This window comes from Polypterus senegalus, chromosome 2, assembly GCF_016835505.1.
Source record: "Polypterus senegalus isolate Bchr_013 chromosome 2, ASM1683550v1, whole genome shotgun sequence".
In the NCBI taxonomy this organism is placed as follows: Eukaryota; Metazoa; Chordata; class Cladistia; order Polypteriformes; family Polypteridae; genus Polypterus; species Polypterus senegalus.
This window is the reverse complement of record NC_053155.1, coordinates 128,676,188-128,697,773: the sequence shown is the minus strand read 5'-3', so window position 1 is coordinate 128,697,773 and position 21,586 is coordinate 128,676,188. Positions and strand designations below refer to the sequence as shown.

The following is a 21,586-nucleotide window of genomic DNA, read 5'->3' as shown; positions in this document are numbered from 1 at the left end:
GCCAGTGTCTAGTTTACAAATTCTGCTTTCAGCTGTATTTCTTTTTTTTGGTTCATATTTATTCTATGTGCAGCTGGTTAATTTTGCTATTTGGTTGTGTAGCCTTACTTGGCAATCATTTGTAAAAATTACAAGAAACACTGTTTTGAGGTTTCAAGTTAACTCGTTTATTGTAATAAGTCTGCAATTTTCATTGAAATGACTGGCATGAGTACATTTTGATCTGTGATTTTCCAGATTAGTCTCTTTGGTAGGATTCATGGTAAGAATGTACTTATTAAAAGATAACAGAGAAGCTCAGGTAAATTGTCTGGCTGTGAGCCCTGATGCAAACTTTTAATTTAGAACCACAATGTTATGGTTATGGATACATGTTTCAGGCTATTCCAGGATTCTAATACATGAAAATGAAGACAGGCACTGTGTCTGTTTGATTAAGAATATTGTAAAGTCCTGACATAAAGTTGTACTCACATAAAGAGTTTACTTTTGTCTTGGTCATGCTAATGTCCTGCCCCAGCTACCTTGCTTTATAAGGATGTCAAGAGTAATTAGTACATATAGTTAGCTGGTGCCTGCCAAACAAACATTAAAACTGGCATCCCGTTAAGTGGCCTTGGAGGGGTTCAGTATGGTGAAAGATACCTGTGGGATTTGATAGAGGCCATGTCCAATGACAGCTATAAGATGAACTTTGAAGGAGAGTGAACAACACCTTACTGGTCAGCGTACGTGTGTGCAGAACTAAGAATCAGCTGTACATAGGACACAGAGGACAATGAGAACCCCTGCCTATTAAATTAGACAGGAAACAAAGATGCATGTCAAACTGATTTGTGGTACAGCACTAGGGGATTGAGCTCTGTTTCAGCTCCTACCAAGGGTTCTTTCTTCATGTAATTTAGATCTTTTGTCCATGTCTCCTGAAAAAGACCACATTGTCTGCCTACAGTGCAGTGGCTTACCATTAGAAGAGGCCCTAGCTCTCTGCAACCCTGACTATATGATATGTTTTATGTAAGTTGATCAGCAATTGGAAATTTTCCATAATTGATGCCTCAGTATAAAAAAAATGAACAGTAACAAAATCTGCTGGTAAAAAAGAGAGGGACAAAAATACCTAACCCATAAAAATCTTTTGTATTCTGGTTGCATCTTTTTTATATCTAATCTTCTCAGATCATTATAATAAAATTGTGCACTAATCTTATGCTTGATTGTATAACACAGAAAGCAACTCCCAGTTTAAAAGAATAATAAGTAAATTATTGTAATAAGAAAGTATTTACCTTCACATTTCATTCCTGTGTTACTGGAGTCAATGTCTTTGTATCCATGCATACAAAAACAATTGTATCCACCTTCAGTGTTCTCACAGATCGCATTAGGACAACAACTGTGTTTGCCAGTTTTACATTCATTTATATCTAGTAAAATAAAGATATTATACTTATTTACAGTTAAAAGAAAGGTTTAATTGTGATTTTATGCATATATTGTTAACTCCATTGAGTGCTTTTTAATTATAACCTCTGAAAAGGCCTTTTAATTCTGGCTCTTCATAACCTGTTGAAATTCTAAAATATAATGGTTAATATATGAGGTTTGAACTAAAATACCCTCACACAGTCTCAAGTACTTTTCTGTTCAGATCTCAACACCAGAGATAAAATCTAATCCCAATGAAAGCTTCAGACAGTACCTGTCTCTGGGTCTCAGAGGCATCTGGGATGGACCATCACACAGTGGAAATGTGTATTGTGGTCAGATGAAGCAGTATTCCAGATCCATTTAGGAAGAAAGCCAGGGCCTGTCATAATATGCGGTTGTGTCAGTGCCCTTGGCAAAGGTAATCTATACTTCCGTGATGGCAGCATTAATGCAGAAAAGTACATTAAGATTTTAGAGCAACATAAGCTGCCTTCAAGAGGTCATCTTTTCCAGGGACGTCCATGCATTTTTTAACAAGACGATGCAAAACCACATTCTGTACATACTACAAAGGCTGAGGAAGAGAGGGTACAAGTACTGGACTGGCCTGCCAGCAGTCCTGACATGTCATTAACAGAAGATGTGTGGAGAATTTGGAAACAAAAAATGTGGTAACAACGACCCAGTACTGTTGCACATCTTAAGACACGTTTGCAGGAAGAATAGGACAAAATAACACCTGAAATGCTTCATTGCTTGGTATTATGAGTGCCAAAACATCTTATGAGTGTTGTAAGAAGGAGACGTTACAAAGTGGTGAATGCTTTACTGTCCCAACCTTTTTTGGAAAGTGTTGCTGGTCTGAAATGCAGGAATGGATAATGAAATGAAGTTGACCAGACAAAATGCGAAATATCTTGGGTTCATACTGTCTGCAATGAAATGAAAGACAAAGTAAATTTAAGAATCACTGTGTGTTTTTTTCTAAATATTGCATTTTCCATGTTCTCCCAACTTTTTCTGATTTGGGGTTGTACAAAGTGGATTACTAACCTTTGACCCAAGGTACCCTAATTGAAGTAAGGAGTTCATGTATGGGTTTTGTAACAAACATCTCACCACTTAGGTCAGTCAAGCTGTTCTTCCCAATCACGTCCTTCTAGGTAACTCTCTCATTTGCCTATGTGAACACTGATGACTCAAAGTAATACTAACACTCAAAAAATAGCACCATTTTGAGCACCAAACCGTATGTCTCTGATATGAGAATGAAAATTGAACACACAAAAGTTTCATAACTTAGAACTGAATTATGTTTGAATTTCTTCTTTGTTTATTCTAATGATAGAGGTGTACCCACAGGAGGTATTACATGGACTTGTTTCATTGTTTGTATAGATTGAAATCCTGAATTAACTAGCATTACTGGATCTTCTTAACTTTCTTAAGGTTTAGCAGTTGGACTTTGTTTTAGCATTCTTTTTTGAACTGGTTATGAAGTAACATTTTCTTATTTTTTTTCTATTTGACAAAAGTTTAGATCATTTGAGTAGTGTATTTATATGTTAATCATTTACTCAGTGTTTGTCTTCACAAAAAGGATAACAAGAGGCTTGACTCAGAACTCAAACGATGATAGGAAATATACTAACCAGACAATAACCTAGAGAGAGGATCTTCTTTATTTCCATGAGTCTGCTTCTGGAGAGACTCTGTAATGTGCTGCTTGGGTAGTGAATTAAGACCATTTAAAACTGTTGTAGCTACAGGGTCCAGGTTGTATACTTTATGTAGGACTTCAGCCTATGCGTCTGATTATGGTATTACACTTTAGATTACATTGAACAGAAAGAACATTTTCCCATCACTACTATTTTGCATATTACTTCTTGCCAGGGAATTAAGATCATTATTAATTATAAGTGTAGTCTTGGATGAAACAGCACTATATGAGCAGGGGTGTACCTTGGCAAGCTAACTCAAAGCCACATTGCATTGACCCTCTCATTCACTTAAACTCCAGTTGTATGGCTCTTGGCTGGGGGCTTATGAATATCTCTGTCCCATGGTTCCAGTTCCAATGTTGTGCATAAAAGTTAATCTGACCATATCTACCACATTTTTTCCCTAACAGAAAATTTACATTCCATGTCTAATAACCGCTTTCTAAATCCAAGGTCTACTATGCCTAAAATGCAGCCTATTTTTTGCCCATCACTCAACTGCATTGGACCGGTCAATCATTCTTTGTTTCAAGGGAGGTAACCTCTTTCGAGCTAAGCCTTCACTGGGCGTTATGGGTTACCAAATCCCAAGGCACTAACTGTTATAATATTTTTGGCTCCTAAACACAAAATGAAAACTTCCCTCCAAAATCTATTTTTATGCTCAACAAGACCTGCACACTAAAATTAACTTTTTCATCAAAACCCTAAAGCAGGTTTCACCCTACACAAACTAAGAAGAGGAAAAAGCTCAATCATATTCAAAATAATCTAAAATAATGTATAAAATGTGCAAATATTCAAGAAGAGAAAGAAGAACTTTACAAAATCTTTGTCTAAAAGTCACAAAGATTTTTTAAAAAACAATAGAAAATAACGAGTTCAAAAAGGTAAAGCAAACGACTCAGTTCAATATCAAGTAATCAAATTGTAAAAAAAAAAAAAAAAAACAGCCTTATAGCTTAATAATCAGAAAATCCACAGAGTGATTAGGATAAACATTATCCACAGGAAAGAAAATTCTGGTCTGAGGAACCTGTGCCACTTAGCCCAGGCTCAGCTCACTGGAGCTCTACATACAGGGTATAGAGCAGATAAAAAAATTCAAATAAATGCATCATTAACATAATTTATACATTTACAATAAACAAAACAATACATAATAAAAATTAAACATAAAGAAGACATAAATTACAATATTAAACCCAAAATATGACAAAATAAATAAAAAGAAAAGGCAAATGAGCCAGGGATGAGAACCTGGTTATTTCCTAAAACTTGCTAGTGAACTCCACTAACAGGGCTGGCTCCAGAAGTTCTGCTTGATTTAATTAGAACATTCATGAGGATCAATTATGCATCATTTGCTCTCAGGATTCTACCATTTCAACAATTTGCCATGAGTAACTCTATCTCCAGGGGCCTCATGTATAACGCCGTGCGTAGAACTCGCACTATAACATGGCGTAAGCACAAAGCCGAAATGTGCTTACGCACAGAAAAATCCAGATGCAGGAATCTGTGCGTACTCCAACTTCCACGTTCTTCTGCTATATAAATCCCGATCAGCGTGAAAACTAACGCTCGTGCACGCGCTTTATGTAACGCCCCAACTCCCCCCAGAATTACGCCTCTTTGAATATGCAAATCAATATAAATCACCCTTAAGCTCAGCCTTCTGTGAAAAGACAATGGGAAAAGCACGGGGGAAAATATAACGATTTCAGCGAATACCAAGTGGAGGCAAAGGAAAAATATACTATTTGTTTAATTAAACCGTGGTATAATCAATAAAAGGAAGTTGATCGAGTGACATAGCGTGTTGGAGAAACTTGAAAGCTCAGATATCAGTCGCCGTGAAAAGGCGAGTCGTAGCCTACCGTCTGAGTGTCATATGAAAGCTTTTTAGGGTACAGAGAAAAAAAAGGCACAGTGGGGAAAAAAAGTTTATTTTGTCATTAAAGTAGAACATCATAAACGTCATCTTAAAATCATTTACTTAACCAGTTTCTCAAATCACATCGTAATTAAAGTAGCACGTTAAATGCTTTGTTTTGTATTTGATCTTCTATGTGCTCTATGTGTGTGAATCACTACTTGCTTCTTAAACCGGCTCTCTTCCTCCAACTAGACACATAATCCATTACATTCGTGATGTTACAGCTCTCTGAATAACTAAAATACTGAGATGTATATGTGATATCATTAAGAGTTAAAGCACGTTATTAAACATGGATTTTACAGCGCAGCGATTGTACACGACCATCGATGAAATTATTTATTGCAGCAGTACGTCAGGGGCGGCTCTAGGTTTGTGGTGGCACTGGGCAGAAAAAGAATCGGTGGCTCCTTCGCCGCCAATGTCAGTGAGGTAGCTTATGCACAGCGGATGGCCACGTCCATTGCAGACACTAGCCGCCTCGTGCTCATGACACAAGCATTTTACTTTTGTCGAAATTTGCCGCTGCATTTTTAGCTGTGTCGTTATTTTCTCTTTCTGTTTTATATTCAATATGTATTGACGTGGCCGCCCATGCAGTTCTTGCTTTTCTTTCTGCAAGTAACCGATTGCCACACAATCAGCTCTGTAATAGATGTTAAGCCATCTGTAAACTTAGAGCACTGATTCTTTAAAAAGTTTAAGGAACATTGAAATATCTTTGTAGTACATGTTTAATTATTCTATCCTTCACGCCAGTCCCAGTGAAGAATATAGATTATTTAAATGAAGTTAAAGTTTTACCTGTATAATATAATAAACATATTTTGCTGCATTTCATCTTAAAAGTGATATTGTCATCATATGTAAATCCTACGCACTTTATAAAGTGGCTCAGGTTGTACGATATTATAACTGTAGTACAAGTTTACAGTGAGGTAATTGTACTTATAAGTACAAACAGTTCTACAAGGAGCAGTGATTGAGTGCGTTTATAGTTCTTGGGATGAAACTTTTTCTAAACCTCGAGGTCCGTACAGGAAAGGCTTTAAAACGTTTTGCCGTGGCTGAGGTAGCGTGTGCCTGATGCTGTATACCGATAATTCTTTTTCCGAACAGCTGCTGCTGTGATTCACACTCAGATACAGTGATATAAATACTCCGAGTGGTGCAGTGAGTGTAATATGGAAAAAGATGATCCTCTGTGGCAACTCCTAACGGGAGCAGCTGAAAGAAGAAGGTGCAGTGAGAGTAACAACGCTAAAGCAGTTATGGTATTTGGAATACTATGGCTATTCCCTGGACCATTATATTGTTACAAGTTAATTACAATCAGATGCGTTACACTAATAAACAATATGCGGTTAGTTTCAGTGTATTTATAAAGCCGCGTCAGGAAAATAATGAGTAACCACACAGGAACAGTAGCACTGCTTTGACGCTGGGTGCCGCCAGTCTGCAAAACCGAGCGGAGAACTTGCGTACGACAAGGTATGAGGTACCGTGGAAAAGTGCGTGGCTTTACGCCAAGTGTAGGTTTTATACATCGCGATTTGAACGTGGAAAAGTTCTTACGCAACATTTCTGTGCGTACGCACCGTTTATACATGAGGCCCCAGGTAACAAAGCTCTAAAAGGTCATTGAGGCACAAAGCATCTTGCCACCCCACCCAGCATGGTCACTTAAATAAAATGATAAAACATTAACTTGATTTTTTTTATAATTTTATTGATTTTAATCAGAAACACATAATTCCATACAGTCAGGTCAAATTTAACCAATCGAAGCAAAATTCAACCCCCACCCAAGAGAAAGAGAGAGAAGCCAGCAACCTAAGCTACTCTTTGAAAGAAGCAAGAAAAGAAGAGTATCCTTTTCCCTGAAATGTTGGTTAGGTTGGTTTAAGCAGTGATTTAAACAACAAAAGGAAGTTGATCGAGTGACAGTGGCGGAGAAACTCGAAAGTTCAAGTTCAGAAAGTCGCGCAGTGCCCGAAATAAATAAGAAGTGGTCAGATATCAAAGTCGCTGTGAAAAGGCGAGTCGTAGTCCACCAACTGAGTGTCATGTGGAAACGTATTAGGGTACAGAGAAAAGAAAAAAAAACTGTGACACAGTGTGAAAAAAAGGTTCAAATTTCTACTTCAATTACGTAGTTTATTTTTTCATTAAAATAGAACATCATAAACTTCATCTTTTAATTTAATAGTTTCTCAAATTCCATCATAGTTAAAGTAGCACGTTAAATGTTTGTTTTGTATATGTTCTTCTATGTGCTCTATGTGTGTGAATCACTATGTGCTTCTTACTGTTCCTCCGACAGGACACAGAATCCATTACATTTGTGATATTACAGCTCTCTGAATAATTAAAATACTGAGATGTATACTTGATATCATTGTCATGATGATAGGAATTAAAGCATGTATAAATCATTGAGGCATGTTGGCTCAGTGATAGTGACGAACTGGTGCCCTGTCCAGAGATTGTTCCTGCTTCCTGGAAGATGCTTCAATGAAATAATTTATCACAGCAGTACTGTCTCTTTCAAACGTACTACCCCCAATTCCTGTCCTTCCTTTTCTTTCTCCAATTAACCAATCACCACACTATCAGCTCTCTAATAGATGTTAAGCCATCTGTAAGCTTAAAACACCGATTCTTCAAAATTTTTAAGGAACATTGAAATATCTTCGCAGTATATGTTTAATTATTCTATCCATCTATCTTTCCAGTGTTGCACCAGCCCCTGAAAGAATACAGCGCGAGGCAGGAACAATCCCTGAACAGGGCACCAGCTCCTTGCTAGCGCTGTAACACCATGTCCTCATATGTTTAATTATTAACAATATAGATTATTTAAATGATGTTAACATTTTATCTGTATAATGTAATAAACATATTTTGCTGCATTTCACCTTAAAAATTATATCGTCATCATATGTAAATATAAAGTGGCTCAGGTTGTGCAATATTATACAGTAACTGTAGTGCAAGTTTACAGTGAGGTAATTGTACTTATAAGTACAAACAGTTCTACAAGGAGCACTTGATGGACTGATTGATTGCGTTTATAGTTCTTGGGATAAAACTGTTTCTGAACCTCGAGGTCCATACAGGAAAGGCTCTGAAGCGTTTGCCATATGGGAGCAGTTCAAATAGGCAGCATTGCTGAGGCAGCGTGTGCTTGATGCTGTGTACCAATAATTCTCTTTCCGATCAACTGCTGTAGAACTGAGATTCGACATTCAGATACAGTAACATAAATACTCCGAGTGGTGCAGTGAGAGTAATATGGAAAAAGATGATCCACTGTGGCAACCCCTAACAGGAGCAGCTGAAAGAAGAAGACGAAGAAGGTGCAGGGAGAGTAACAACGCTAAAGCAGCTATGGGATTTGGAATAGTTTGGCCATTCCGTGAACCATTATATTATTACAGGTTAATTACAATCAGATGCCTTAAACTAATAAACAATATGCTGTTAATTTCAGTGTATATGATAAAGCTGCATCAGGGAAAAAAAAAAGGGAAACCACATAGGAACAGTAGCACTGCTTTGACGCTGAGTGCCGCCAGTTTGCAAAACCAAGTGTAGAACTTGCGTACGTCAAGGATTTAGCTGGCATGAGAATGTGTGTGGTGTGGCTTTACGTCAAGTTTAGTTTTTATACATCGCAAGGTGAGTATGGAAACGGGCATACACAACATTCTTGTGCGTATGCACCATGTATACATGAGGCCCATGATTTCCAATTTATTTTTGTAAGAAAGATATGAAATAATCCTCTTAAAAATGCCTTCAGAATTTCCCAGAGTATACCAGCTGAGACCTCTGAGGATGCAGTTGTCTCAAGAAAACAATCAATTTGCTTGGATATGAATTCTGTACAGTTCTCATCAGCTAATGATAGGAGGTTAAGACGGCAGGTACGAGATGAATGTGTAGGGTGTAGTAATGTAAGCTCCATGATCAGAGGGGCATGGTCAGAGACAATGATAGCGTTGTACTTACTTATTTAAAAGTGGGCAAAAAATTATTGTCTACAAGGAAATAACCAGTTCTTGAGTAACAGTAACTTACAGGTGAGAAGAAGGAGTATGCTCTTAGGTTAGGATTTAAGAACCTCCATAGATCAGATAAGTTATGATCCATTACAAACTGTGTAATTATCTTTGCAGTATTAGATGTTATCGCCATTGTATCTGAGGTTCTATCCAGGTCGGGATTTAAAACACAAAATCTTTCCCACAGAAATAAATCCGAGGCCAAGAAAGTAGCAGAGATAAAAAGCGAAATTACTAAAATAGATGAAGAACACACCAGACTACCAAGCGAGACTCTACATAGGAGAAGGCAGGCTCTACATTCAGAATTAAACCTCTTGACAACTAAAGAAACTGAACAACTAATTTACAAATCCAGACATCATTACTATGAACATGGGGAGAAAGCTAATAAGCTTTTAGCTCAACAAATTCACAAGCAAGAAGTGTAACGCAATCTCGGTAATCACTAGCACGAACGGAGATAAAATCGTCGAACACCAAAATATAATGCACACTTTCAGAGACTACTATAAATCCTTATATACTACTGAGTTTAAGGAAGACAATGCACAATCTAATGCATTTCTGGATACATTACAGATACCACAAATAGACGCTTCTAGTGTGGAGGAACTTGATAAACCTCTGGCATTATCAGAATTACTAGATGCTATAAAGTCACTCCAAGGCGGGAAAGCAGCAGGCCCTGATGGCTACCCTGCAGAATTTTACAAGAAATTCTCCGCTCAGCTAGCTCCCTCCTATTAGCAACATTTACAGAAGCCAGAGATAACCAATCTCTTCCACAAACCTTTCGCCAAGCACTAATCACTGTCTTTCCAAAACAAAATAAGGACTTATTACAATGTGCATCATACAGACCAATTTCACTTCTGAATAACGACGTTAAAATACTCTCTAAAATCTTAGCCAGAAGGATGGAGAAAGTGCTCCCCTCGGTAATATCACAAGACCAAACTGGATTTATTAGGGGTGGCACTTATCTTCAAATCTTCGACGCCTGTTTAATGTAATATACTCACCAACTAAATCAAACACCCCAGAAATATTATCATTGGATGCAGAAAAAGCATTCGACATGATTGAATGGAAATACCTTTTTACTATATTGGAGAAGTTTGGGTTTGGCCCAAACATTTGTGCATGGATTAAATTACTGTATACTAACCCAGAAGCTTCAGTTTGCATCAACAACATTTGCTCAGACTACTTTAAACTAGAACGTGGCACTAGACAAGGATGCCCCTTGTCACCACTTCTGTTTGCGATTGCCATTGAACCACTGACAATACATTGTTGAAATACTGATCAGATAAAGGGGATTAGTAGAGAAGGACAGGAAGAGAAAATCTCATTATATGCAGATGACATGGTACTGTATATATCAGACCCAGAAAATTCTGTGCCTGCAGTCTTAGCAGCACTCACAGAATTTCAAAAGATCTCTGGTGTACTCTTTCCAGTGATTTTCTCAAGCATATAATATTAGATTAGATACCCTACCTTTTATCATTGCAGAACAGTTTAAATACCTAGGGGTAAACATTACAAGTAAACATAAAGCTCTATATCAACAAAATTTCGCCGTCTGCATGGAAAAAATTAAACAAGACTTGCATAGATGGTCAACCCTTCATCTCACACTAGCTGGAAGAATTAACACTGTTAAGATGAATATTCTTCCTAAACTCCTTTTTTTATTTCAAAACATCCCAATATACATTAATAAATCATTTTTTAGGCAATTAGATTCGACAATAACCTCATTTATTTGGAATTCAAAACATCCACGCATCAAAAGAGCGACCTTACAAAGACAAAAGGCAGAAGGCGGCATGGCTCTACCTAACTTCCAGTTTTATTACTGGGCAGCAAATATACAGGCAATAAGAACCTGGACACAAATAGAAGAACATACACAGGCACAATAGAAGTAAAATCCTGCAGTACTTCTTTGTATTCCTTGCTCTGTATATATATATATATACACCCTAAGTTCTTGTCTATAAGCTGCGGCTTATCTAAGGAAAAAAATTGTGAAAATGAAAAAATAGAATATCGGCTTATACGTAAGTCTGGCTTATACACAAAATCAATTTATTAAAAAATGTTATACATTTTTAAAAATTAATTTTTATTAATCAAAGCCATCAAATTCTTCATTAGATTCACTTCTGTCCAATAGATGTAATGGCTCTAAGGCCTTGTTCACACGGGCGTTAAGTTTTTGGATAAACGAACTTGCTCTGAACGTCCTAGACGTTTATGTTGCATTTTGTGGTGGCGATCGACAATTGACACCGGCGTTCGTTTGTCTCTGTCTTACGCCAGCCTGCAGCCCAAATTGTAGTTTGTGTGTTAACCTGTGGAGGCAGTGTCGGGAACTGGATATGAAAGCCCTTGTTGTTTTATTTGAGGTGCCTCCTTTCAATATGGACCATTTTGCTATGTTAGATATTAATCTTCTTGTTTTAAAATACTCTTAATACGGCGGCGTAGGGAGAGAAAAATCGCCGCCGCTACTGGGTTCATCCTCTGACTGCACAACGCCGGGTTAAAGGAAGTTTTTGTGCTTTATGAAGAAATGCGAAAATTTCCGCGCAAGTTTTTTAATTACTGTCGGATGTCGGTTACCACTTTTGATTGTCTGCTGCAGCTGGTGCAATGCCACATTGCACGCCGATCAACCAATATGCGACTTGGTGTTAGCCCCGAAGAGAGACTACTTGTCCCTTTGAGGTAAGGAAACAGTAGTCGAGTGTGCGCTTACACCGGTGTTATGCACTGAAATGATCCCCCCCCGCCATGGATTGCCCCCCTACATAATCGTTATCAAATATTATATTAGAACATAAATTAATAGGTTCATGGTTTACAAATTACATGAGACAATAAAATAAAATAAGCAATATGAAAATATATATGTTGTATATGAAAACATAAAAATATTAATATCATGGGATATATCCGGTCCTCCGAAGCGTAAAATAAACGCGCAGAAAACGAACTAGAAGCGGTTTCCTTGCATTCATTGGGTTTTGAACGCCAAGAAAAAGCTGCATGCAACGTTTTTTGATGCGTATAAGCGCTGCTGCGGACAAGCGCGTCACCAAAGCCCGTGTGAACACTCTCATTGACTCCTACGTGTAGAAAACACTCGGCGATTGATCCGCGCTCACCAGACGCTACGAACGCAAAAAACGCTCGATTTTAACGCCCGTGTGAACAAGGCCTTACAGATAAGTTGTGTCTTTTCATAAACAGAAAACACCAACATTTGCTGCCTTTGAAGTCATTGATTTTTAAATGTTTTGCCAATTCTTTCGCTTTCAAACGAATTCCAGTGGTCGACACTCTTCTATTTTCATTGCGTCTGGAGATAATCCATGTCTTCAATTGTGACTCCAATTCCGGCCAAAACTCTTTTTGGGACCGACGGCAGCGCTTCTTCAGATGCATTGCTTTTATAACAGGCTTTTGTTTTTTCCATGGCCGGATGTTTGACTCGTCTGTTCCGAACTCTTTAGCCCGCCGCATTGCCATACTTTTCAGCATAGTTCACCGCTTCAAGTTTTCGATGATTGGGATAAGGTTTTCGAGTCTTCTTTACATTATTCATTTTAACAAATTTCACAAAACAAAAATTTAACAAAATCACAATTTAAATGACCGCTACGCGCGCGTGTTGACTCAGCGATGCCCAGAGCAGAAAGAAGCGCTCGGCGCTCCAACCGCGCCATGCGGGGAGTGAGAGAGACGCCAATATCTCATACTCTCTCCCCCCTTAAAGAAATTAAATGGGTGCGAGTGAGGCCACTGACCTCCCTCCCTTCTATTAGTTATAGGTTATAGTATGTTCGGCTTATCCATGAGTCCGGCTTATCTATGATAAGATTTTATTTTAAAAATTCGTATGATTTTTGGTCTCCGGCTTATACACAGGTCCGGCTTATAGACAAGAACCTAGGGTATATATATATATATATATATACAGTATATATATAAATAGTTAAGGAAAGTTTCGCTTTACAAATGGTCCAAAATGCAAGCTTCAAGTAGAATCTTCTTTGCCTTGTGACTCATAATTGTTTGTTTCAAAAGAAAGTTGGGATGAGTCTTCTCAGCTCTTTATCTGCTTTGCCCAGAGAACTAAACATGTAAAACTGATCTTCAGTAACCACTTTCAGTTTGGCAGGGTACAAAAGGCTGTATTTGACTTCAGCTCTACGAAGGTGCTGTTTAATGCTGTACAACGCGTCACGTTTGGCAACTGTAGCAGGTGAAATTGTTTCAGTGTGGTTTCCCTTTCTTTTTTAGTTCCATATCCCTGATGCACTGAAATTAACCGCATATTGTTTATTAGTTTAAGGCATCTGATTGTAATTAACCTGTAATAATATAATGATCCATGGAATGGCCAAACTATTCCAAATACCATAGCTGCTTTAGCGTTGTTACTCTCACTGCACCTTCTTCTTCTTTCAGCTGCTCCCGTTAAAGGTTGCCACAGCAGATCATCTTTTTTCATATTACTCTCACTGCACCACTCGGAGTATTTATATCACTGTATCTGAGTGTGGAATTGCAGCTCTATAGCATCTGATCTGAAGAGAATTATCGGTATACAGCATCAAACACATGCTGCCTCAGCCATGCTGTCTATTTGAACTGCCCCCATACGGAAATCGCTTCAGAGCCTTTCCTGTATGGACCTCGTGGTTCAGAAACAGTTTCATCCCAAGATCTATAAACGCAATGAATCAGTCCATCAAGTGCTCCTTGTAGAAGTGTTTGTACTTATAAGTACAATTACCTCACTGTAAACTTGCACTACAGTTATAATATTGCACAACGTGAGCCACTTTATAAAGCGTGTATTTACATATGATGACGATATAATTTTTAAGATGAAATGCAGCAAAATATGTTTATTACATTATTTACATAAAACGTTAACATAATTTAAATAATCTACAGTAATCCCTCGCTATATCTCGCTTCGACTTTCGCGGCTTCACTCTATCGCGGATTTTATATGTAAGCATAACTAAATATATAATGCGGATTTTTCGCTGCTTCGTGGGATTTTCGGACAATGGGTCTTTTTACTTCCTGTACATGCTTCCTCAGTTGGTTTGCCAAGTTGATTTCACACAAGGGACGCTATTGGCTGATGGCTGAGAAGCTAACCAATCAGAGCACGCAGTTAAGTTCCTGTGTGCTGAATGCGATGTTAACCAGGAAGTCTCGTCTCGCTCATTCAGCATCAACGTGTTTCGCTGTGTAAAGAGTTAACTTTTGTGCTCTTTTGTGTTTATCTTTGTGCATAGTTAAGCCCTTCATTATGGCTTCAAAACGATCTGCTCCTGCCACTGCTTCAATGAGGCTATGATTCTTTATATTTAAAAAGTAGGAAAGGAATATAAGATCTACGGCCGCAGTGTCCTTTTAACCAGGGTGCAAAACGAGTTGTAAGTGGATGTAATAAGGCAGTAGTCTGGATGGAATCTGCTTCAGGGATTTGGATTAAAGTCATGCCGGAAGAAGAACAACGGCGTAGATATACAGTTGCCTGAAGAGGCTCCTTTAGAAGAGCTGTAACGCTCTCCTTTGTTGTGCAGTAAAACTAAACTCATCGTGTCATTGTTGGTGAGTAACTATAATTAATTTTCTACTTACAGTACTTAGTACATGTACGTACGTTTAGTGTCACTGTACACACATTTACTGTATACAATTTTTCTTGCATTGTACGTATTGATTGCTGGTGGCCTGTCTATTGTAATGGCTGTAACATATGTGATATCGGAGACACTCGATATCTTTAAAATAATATTTAGGTTTTACTGTATATTAACAGTGTGTTTACATACATAATTTCAATGAATCTTACCTAATATCTAAGAGAATACAAAGGGTTTATGCTGTATAACTCTGCGGGGAATATTTATAAACAGTGTGGGAGAGTTTATAAGGGCTTAAAATATTTAAAAATAACCATACAAACATATGGTTGGCGGCACGGTGGCGCAGTGGTAGCGCTGCTGCCTCGCAGTTAGGAGACCCGGGTTCGCTTCCCGGGTCCTCCCTGTGTGGAGTTTGCATGTTCTCCCGTGTCTGCGTGGGTTTCCTCCGGGCGCTCCGGTTTCCTCCCACAATCCAAAGACATGCAGGTTAGGTGGATTGGTGATTCTAAATTGACCCTAGTGTGTGCTTGGTGTGTGGGTGTGTTTGTGTGTGTCCTGTGGTGGGTTGGCACCCTGCCCAGGATTGGTTCCTGCCTTGTGCCCTGTGTTGGCTGGGATTGGCTCCAGCAGACCCCCGTGACCCTATTCGGATTCAGCGGGTTAGACGATGGATGGATGGACATATGGTTTCTACTTCGCGGATTTTCACCTATCGCTGGGGGTGTCTGGAACACAACCCCCGTGATCAAGGAGGGATTACTGTATATTGTTAATAATTAAACATGTGAGGACACGGTATAGCAGCGCTAGCAAGGAGCTGGCGCCCTGTTCAGGGATTGTTCCTGCCTCGCGCTGTATTCTTGCTGGAGCTGGCGCAACACTGGAAGGATAGATGGATATAATAGTTAAACATGTACTATGAAGATATTTCAATGTTCCTTAAAAGTTTTGAAGCATCTTGCGTGAGACAGGAACAATCTCTGGGCAGGGCGCCGGCTCGTCACTATCACTGTGTCACCATTTTCCTATGTTTAATACATGCTTTAATTCCTATCATCATGAAAATGATAGTGATTCACACACATAGACCACTTGATTGTTTGACATTATATGTGGACGGAAAGAAAAGGAAGGGTTTTAGAAATAAAGCATTGCATATAAGCTATACATATGTTAGTGGTTTAAGAGTCAGAGTCATCTTTGCTAGCTATGGATTATGGACATGATGATCATAAATAAATAATATTATAGGATTGTCTTATTCAATAAAGAATAAAATACCTCCTGTCTTTCACTTTTCAGGATGCAATAACCAAAGCAAGCCCAACAATACTTTGAAACATTATCTCTAAAGCAACTACCATATGATAAATTTAAACAAAGTATTTATAGAATATCCCTCATATTTTACTGTTTTTTTACCTGTGCAGTTTCTTCCTGGATAGCCTGGGTCTGTGTCATTGAAACCCTTTTTACACATGCAGTTGTATCCACCAATCATATTCTCGCAATCAGCATGTGGACTGCAGTCATTTTTACCAGTTTTACATTCATCAGCATCTGAAAATACCACAAGTGCATTGACAACTCTTTCATGTACAATACAATACCAACACACAAGAAAAAAATTGTAAATACTTTCTTTCTGGAGACTGGCACGATATGAAGAAAGTAATTAATTAAAATGATACTTCTAATTAATCAATAAGCATCACAAATTTTTTACTTTCAGCTACCCAGCCCTAACCTAACAAGACTTTTATTATTTAAAAATACAGTGAATACTGTACATTTGAAATTATATTTGAATTGATGTGTCTTATGTTTTCACACTTATGAGATTAGCTGTTTAAACAACTTGTGTAATAAGTAAGTAAGTCAAATGCTTACACATTGACACTGAAAGCTACTCTTCATGTACTTTGAGGACGTTCGTTGACACTCCAGTAGCTTGTTAATCAAATAAAATCCTTATTGGCACATTTTGTCATTGAAAAATATTAAATCACATGCATCAAGAAATAATACTGGACTCATTTCTCCAGTTTTGATGTCACTACACTGGTTGCCTGTGTCATTCAGGATTGACTTTAAAATACTGCTTATGGTTTATAAAGCCTTAAATAATCGCGCTCCATCTTATATTTCGGAATGCCTGACACATTATATTCCAAATCGTAACCTTAGATCCTCAAATGAGTGTCTCCTTAGAATTCCAAAAGCTAAACTTAAAAGAAGTGGTGAGGCGGCCTTCTGCTGTTATGCACCTAAAATCTGGAATAGCCTGCCAATAGGAATTCGCCAGGCTAATACAGTAGAGCACTTTAAAACACTGCTGAAAACACATTACTTTAACATGGCCTTCTCATAACTTCACTTTAACTTAATACTGATACTCTGTATGTTCGATTCATCATAATAACTATTCACAGTGGCTCCAAAATCCGTACTGACCCCTACTCTTTCTTCTGTTTCTTTTTCTGTTTTTTTGCCTGCACCACCACCACCTACTCAAAGCATCATGATGCACCAACATTGATGGACTGAAAGCCAGAAGTCTACGTGACCATCATCATCAGGTCCTTCCATGAAAACCCTAAATACAAAGAGGACTGTTTGACTTATGTTAGGTAGATTGCCCAGAGGGGACTGGGCGGTCTCGTGGTCTGGAACCCCTACAGATTTTATTTTTTTCTCCAGCTTTTGGGGTTTTTTTTTTGTTTTTTCTGTCCACCCTGGCCATCGGACCTTACTTATTCTATGTTAATTAATGTTGACTTATGTTTATTTTTTATTGTGTCTTCTATTTTTCTATTCATTTTGTAAAGCACTTTGAGCTACATTTTTTGTATGAAAATGTGCTATATAAATAAATGTTGATTGATTGATTGATTGATTTACACCAACGTCAACAAGTTTTTATAATGCTTTTCTATGACTGCTCTTTAGCCAAGTTCTTTCTTTGTTTTTATTAATTCTGGTGTGTATTTCAGGGGGATTGCTATCTATCTATCTATCTATCTATCTATCTATCTATCTATCTATCTATCTATCTATCTATCTATCTGTCTGTCTGTCTGTCTGTCCGTCTGTCTGATATAGTGCCTTTCATGCCTATCTATATCTCTATCTGTCTATCTATCTGTCACGCTACTGATATACGTCAATCACATAAAATAATGCATGCTTATTAGATTATTATTGCAGTAAATGAAATGGTGCACTTTACATTTATGGCTTATTTGTGTTATTTTTGGTATTTCCTTCTTTTTTATCCTTCTTCTTTTATACAGAACTACAGTTCAACCGTTAGAGGCAGATATATTCACTTACCTATGCAATTTGCTCCTTTTTTACCCTGCTCTGTTTCAGTGTACCCATGAATACATTCACAGTCATAGGAGCCCACTGTGTTGGAGCAATATGCATTTAAAGAACATCCTTTCAGTTCAGTGTGTGAACATTCATTCACATCTAGAATTGTGGAAAAATTGTGAAATAAACAAATTGTCAAACCAGTAACATTTTTAACTAGCAATTACTTTCAGGTTATAAGAATTACAATGCTTTTAAGCTGCTGTCTAAATAAATAGTCCACTTACCTTCAACATCTACATGAATGACTTCATCAATGTTTTCCACCAACATACCCAGCTGAGTGTACATGTCATCAAGTGACATGTGCTGGCGGACTTGAATAAAAAGTTGTGAAGCTATGTTGAATTGTCCGGTGGTGTAAGTGCGAATATGATACACAGATGGATTCTTATTGCTCAAAGCGCCAGTTACCTTAAAAAATAAGTAGTACATTGTATGGATAAAGTAAAGACACAGAACAAAATGGTGTTAGACCTTTCTCAGACATCAGTTGTGCAGTATTTTAAAACCAGACTTAGAGAAACATAAGTAAGTCAAAGAACACCCAAAACTCTTGTCTGCTACAGTGAGCTTATTGACATATTTTGTTCGGCCCTCACTAACCTAGTTGAATGGTTTAATCCATTGTGACATTAAGAAAGCCTTCAGTTTTCACTCATTCTTGTTGTATTTTCAAGATATTTCTTGTTTTCTAAAACTAAGACTTAATCTAAGTGACTTCTCATGCTTTGACCAGCCATTTGAATACACAATTGGCGGTCGGAAAATCAAGAGTACACCTTATGAGAAGGATTAGTGGACTCTAAACTATCGACTTTCCCAACAGTGTTCAGAAACCATTAAGAAGGCAAACAGAATGTTAGGATATATAGCACAATGTGTAGAGTACAAGTCCAAGGAGGTTATGCTCAACCTTTATAATGCACTGGTGAGGCCTCGAGTACTGTGTGCAGTTTTGGTCTCCAGGACACAAAAAGGATATATCAACGCTAGAAGTCCAGAGAAGAGTGAAGAGGCTGATTCCAGGGATACAGGGGTTGAATTATGAGGAAAGATTAAAAGAGCTGAGCCTTTTCAGTTTAAGCAAAAGAAGAATAAGAAGTGACTTGATTGAAGTGTTTAAAATTATGAAGGGAATTAGTACAGTGGATCAAGACTGTTATTTTAAAATGAGTTCAGTTGGAAACTTGTTAAGGGTAAACTTTGCACAAACATTAGGAAATGTTTCTTTACACAAACAACAATAGACACTTGGAGTAAGCTACCAAGTAGTGATAGATAGATAGATAGATAGATAGATAGATAGATAGATAGATAGATAGATAGATAGATAGATAGATAGATAGATAGATAGATAGATAGATAGATAGATAGATAGATAGATAGATAGATAGATAGATACTTTATTAATCCCAAGGGGAAATTCACAATAGACAGTAAGACTTTAGGGACTTTCAAAACTCAACTTGATGTTTTTTTGGAAAAATAAGTGGATATAAGACTGGTGAGCTGTATTGGGCTGAATGGCATGTTCTTGTCTAGATTGTTCTAATGTTCTAATGTATTTGCGTCTCTTTAAAAGGTATCATGTGAAGGTCACCACTATGTTCTCTTTTATGGTAAAAGGGTGTTCTTAAAAGACTTAATTTGGCGCCTAATTTTCTTCGTCTAGTGTATTTACCAGCAGATGGAGATCCATAATGTGCCATGCAGAAGGCACTTGTCTGAAACACATACTGTTCTAAAAGGTCATATTCCCCACATGTCTAAATGCACTCTCCTCTTAGCAGTATGGATCCACATGAAATAAGGCCCCTGCCTGGTGGCTATTTGATGTTTCCTCTAACACAGGCAATCCTCTGCACAATCAGTCAAGCAAGTGTCATGGTTTTGAACAGACTGGCAAGACTCAAAATGGGCCACCTAAAAAAACCTTTAAAAGTGAAGAGGCTGTTTCAATTCAAATATGGGAAGATGGAGAATTCAAGCCATGCAATTTTACATTGTGCCCAGGAAGCAGATGTAGGAGAAACTACAAGACAAATAGGTCAAATTACCTTCTGTGGTATTAAATGTTTTCACAAAACTGACACATCAGTGGCTAAACCTACTTTGTGTGTGTGTTTTTTGTTTTTTTTTGCATGTTGCTGATTTCACTTCCAAATATCATTTTTAGTGATGTAAGATGTTTTGATGAAAATTACTCTACAAGGAAAGCATCAAAACTGCTCAAAGATTATAATTTGTTTGTGGAAGAATTTCTTTATAATTACGATGGCAAGTTTGCTAACTTTTTACATGTAACATTAGCTCACTCAGTTTCAACAGATCTTAGTGTGTCATGATACAGAATAAGCAAGGTAAATTAGCTATAATCTTTTAGATATTAGTTTCCAAAATATGGGTCATTTTGGGTCCAATGCTTCTGCCATTGGGTTACATAGGGTCATGAGTCACCATTATATTCAAAAGGAATGGGTCATGTATGGTTTGCTAAGTGTGTCGTGTTGGGTCACCATGTGTTGTTTAACCAATTGACATTGCTTCACCATCACAACCGCCAGCGATTCTTAAAGTGGGGCTTTCCCCACTATGATGATCGGCAGTGATTCTCCAAGATGAAAACCCCCTAATCAAGGAATGGATCTCAAAGACATTAAGAAGGGCAAGATTGGGTCTCAAGCAACAAAAAAAAAAATTAAACTGTTTTAGATTAACTGTATTTAATTAATATGCTTTCCTAGTGACTACTTATTTTTGTATTGTTTCAAATGATTTTTTTAGGTTTGGTGAATATGTAAATCAGTGTCAAATGTAGTTAATGTAAGTTAACATGAGTTTTAAGTAGGATGGAATCAGAAACAGTAACATGATAGTATTAGCAAGCCAATGTCAGGAGGACTTCATACAAATTAACAATGGCCAAGACGTGACACAAAATTGTAAGTCAAGAGTCATAGTGAAAGAGTATTTATTTATACCAAAACGCAAAGCATAAAGTCAAAAAATAGAAAACAATTCCTAGTCATTGAGATCTTTAAAACTATGATGCTAGAGTTTCAAGTACTGAATTAGTCACAAACTCAGACAGTTTAAGAGTGTATGATGCTAACCTTTATACCACTGTTGTAATCACATCTCGTGTCACACACTCACGGACTTCTTGTCTAGCAACAGCCTGGCAACTCTGTATTACAAACAACAAGCAATTGCGGAACAACAAAAATGGCTCCTCAAAAATCTCCTAAATCAAGAAACAAACTACAGTAGACCATTAAACTCCTTGACCTCTAAATACCCCAAAACAATGCCTCCATTATTTTTAGAGGCTAAGTGAAAGACTGTAAAAAACAAGTA

The 21,586-nt window shown here is 37.6% G+C and overlaps 1 protein-coding gene across 1 annotated transcript in view; it reads right to left on the bottom strand.

Moving 5' to 3' along the window:
• The window catches only part of LOC120524239 (adhesion G protein-coupled receptor E1-like), a 52,691-nt gene extending 34,157 nt beyond the window's left edge, over window positions 1-18,534 (bottom strand). Inside the window, exons 1-4 of the mRNA XM_039746093.1 lie at window positions 18,454-18,534; window positions 18,185-18,325; window positions 16,274-16,411; window positions 1,290-1,427 (exon numbers count right to left, since the gene is read on the bottom strand). Coding sequence (XP_039602027.1) covers window positions 1,290-1,427; window positions 16,274-16,411; window positions 18,185-18,325; window positions 18,454-18,532 — 496 coding nt within the window. The 5' untranslated portion in view covers window positions 18,533-18,534. The remainder of the gene's footprint in view (window positions 1-1,289; window positions 1,428-16,273; window positions 16,412-18,184; window positions 18,326-18,453) is intronic.
• Between the last annotated feature and the right edge of the window lie 3,052 nt (window positions 18,535-21,586).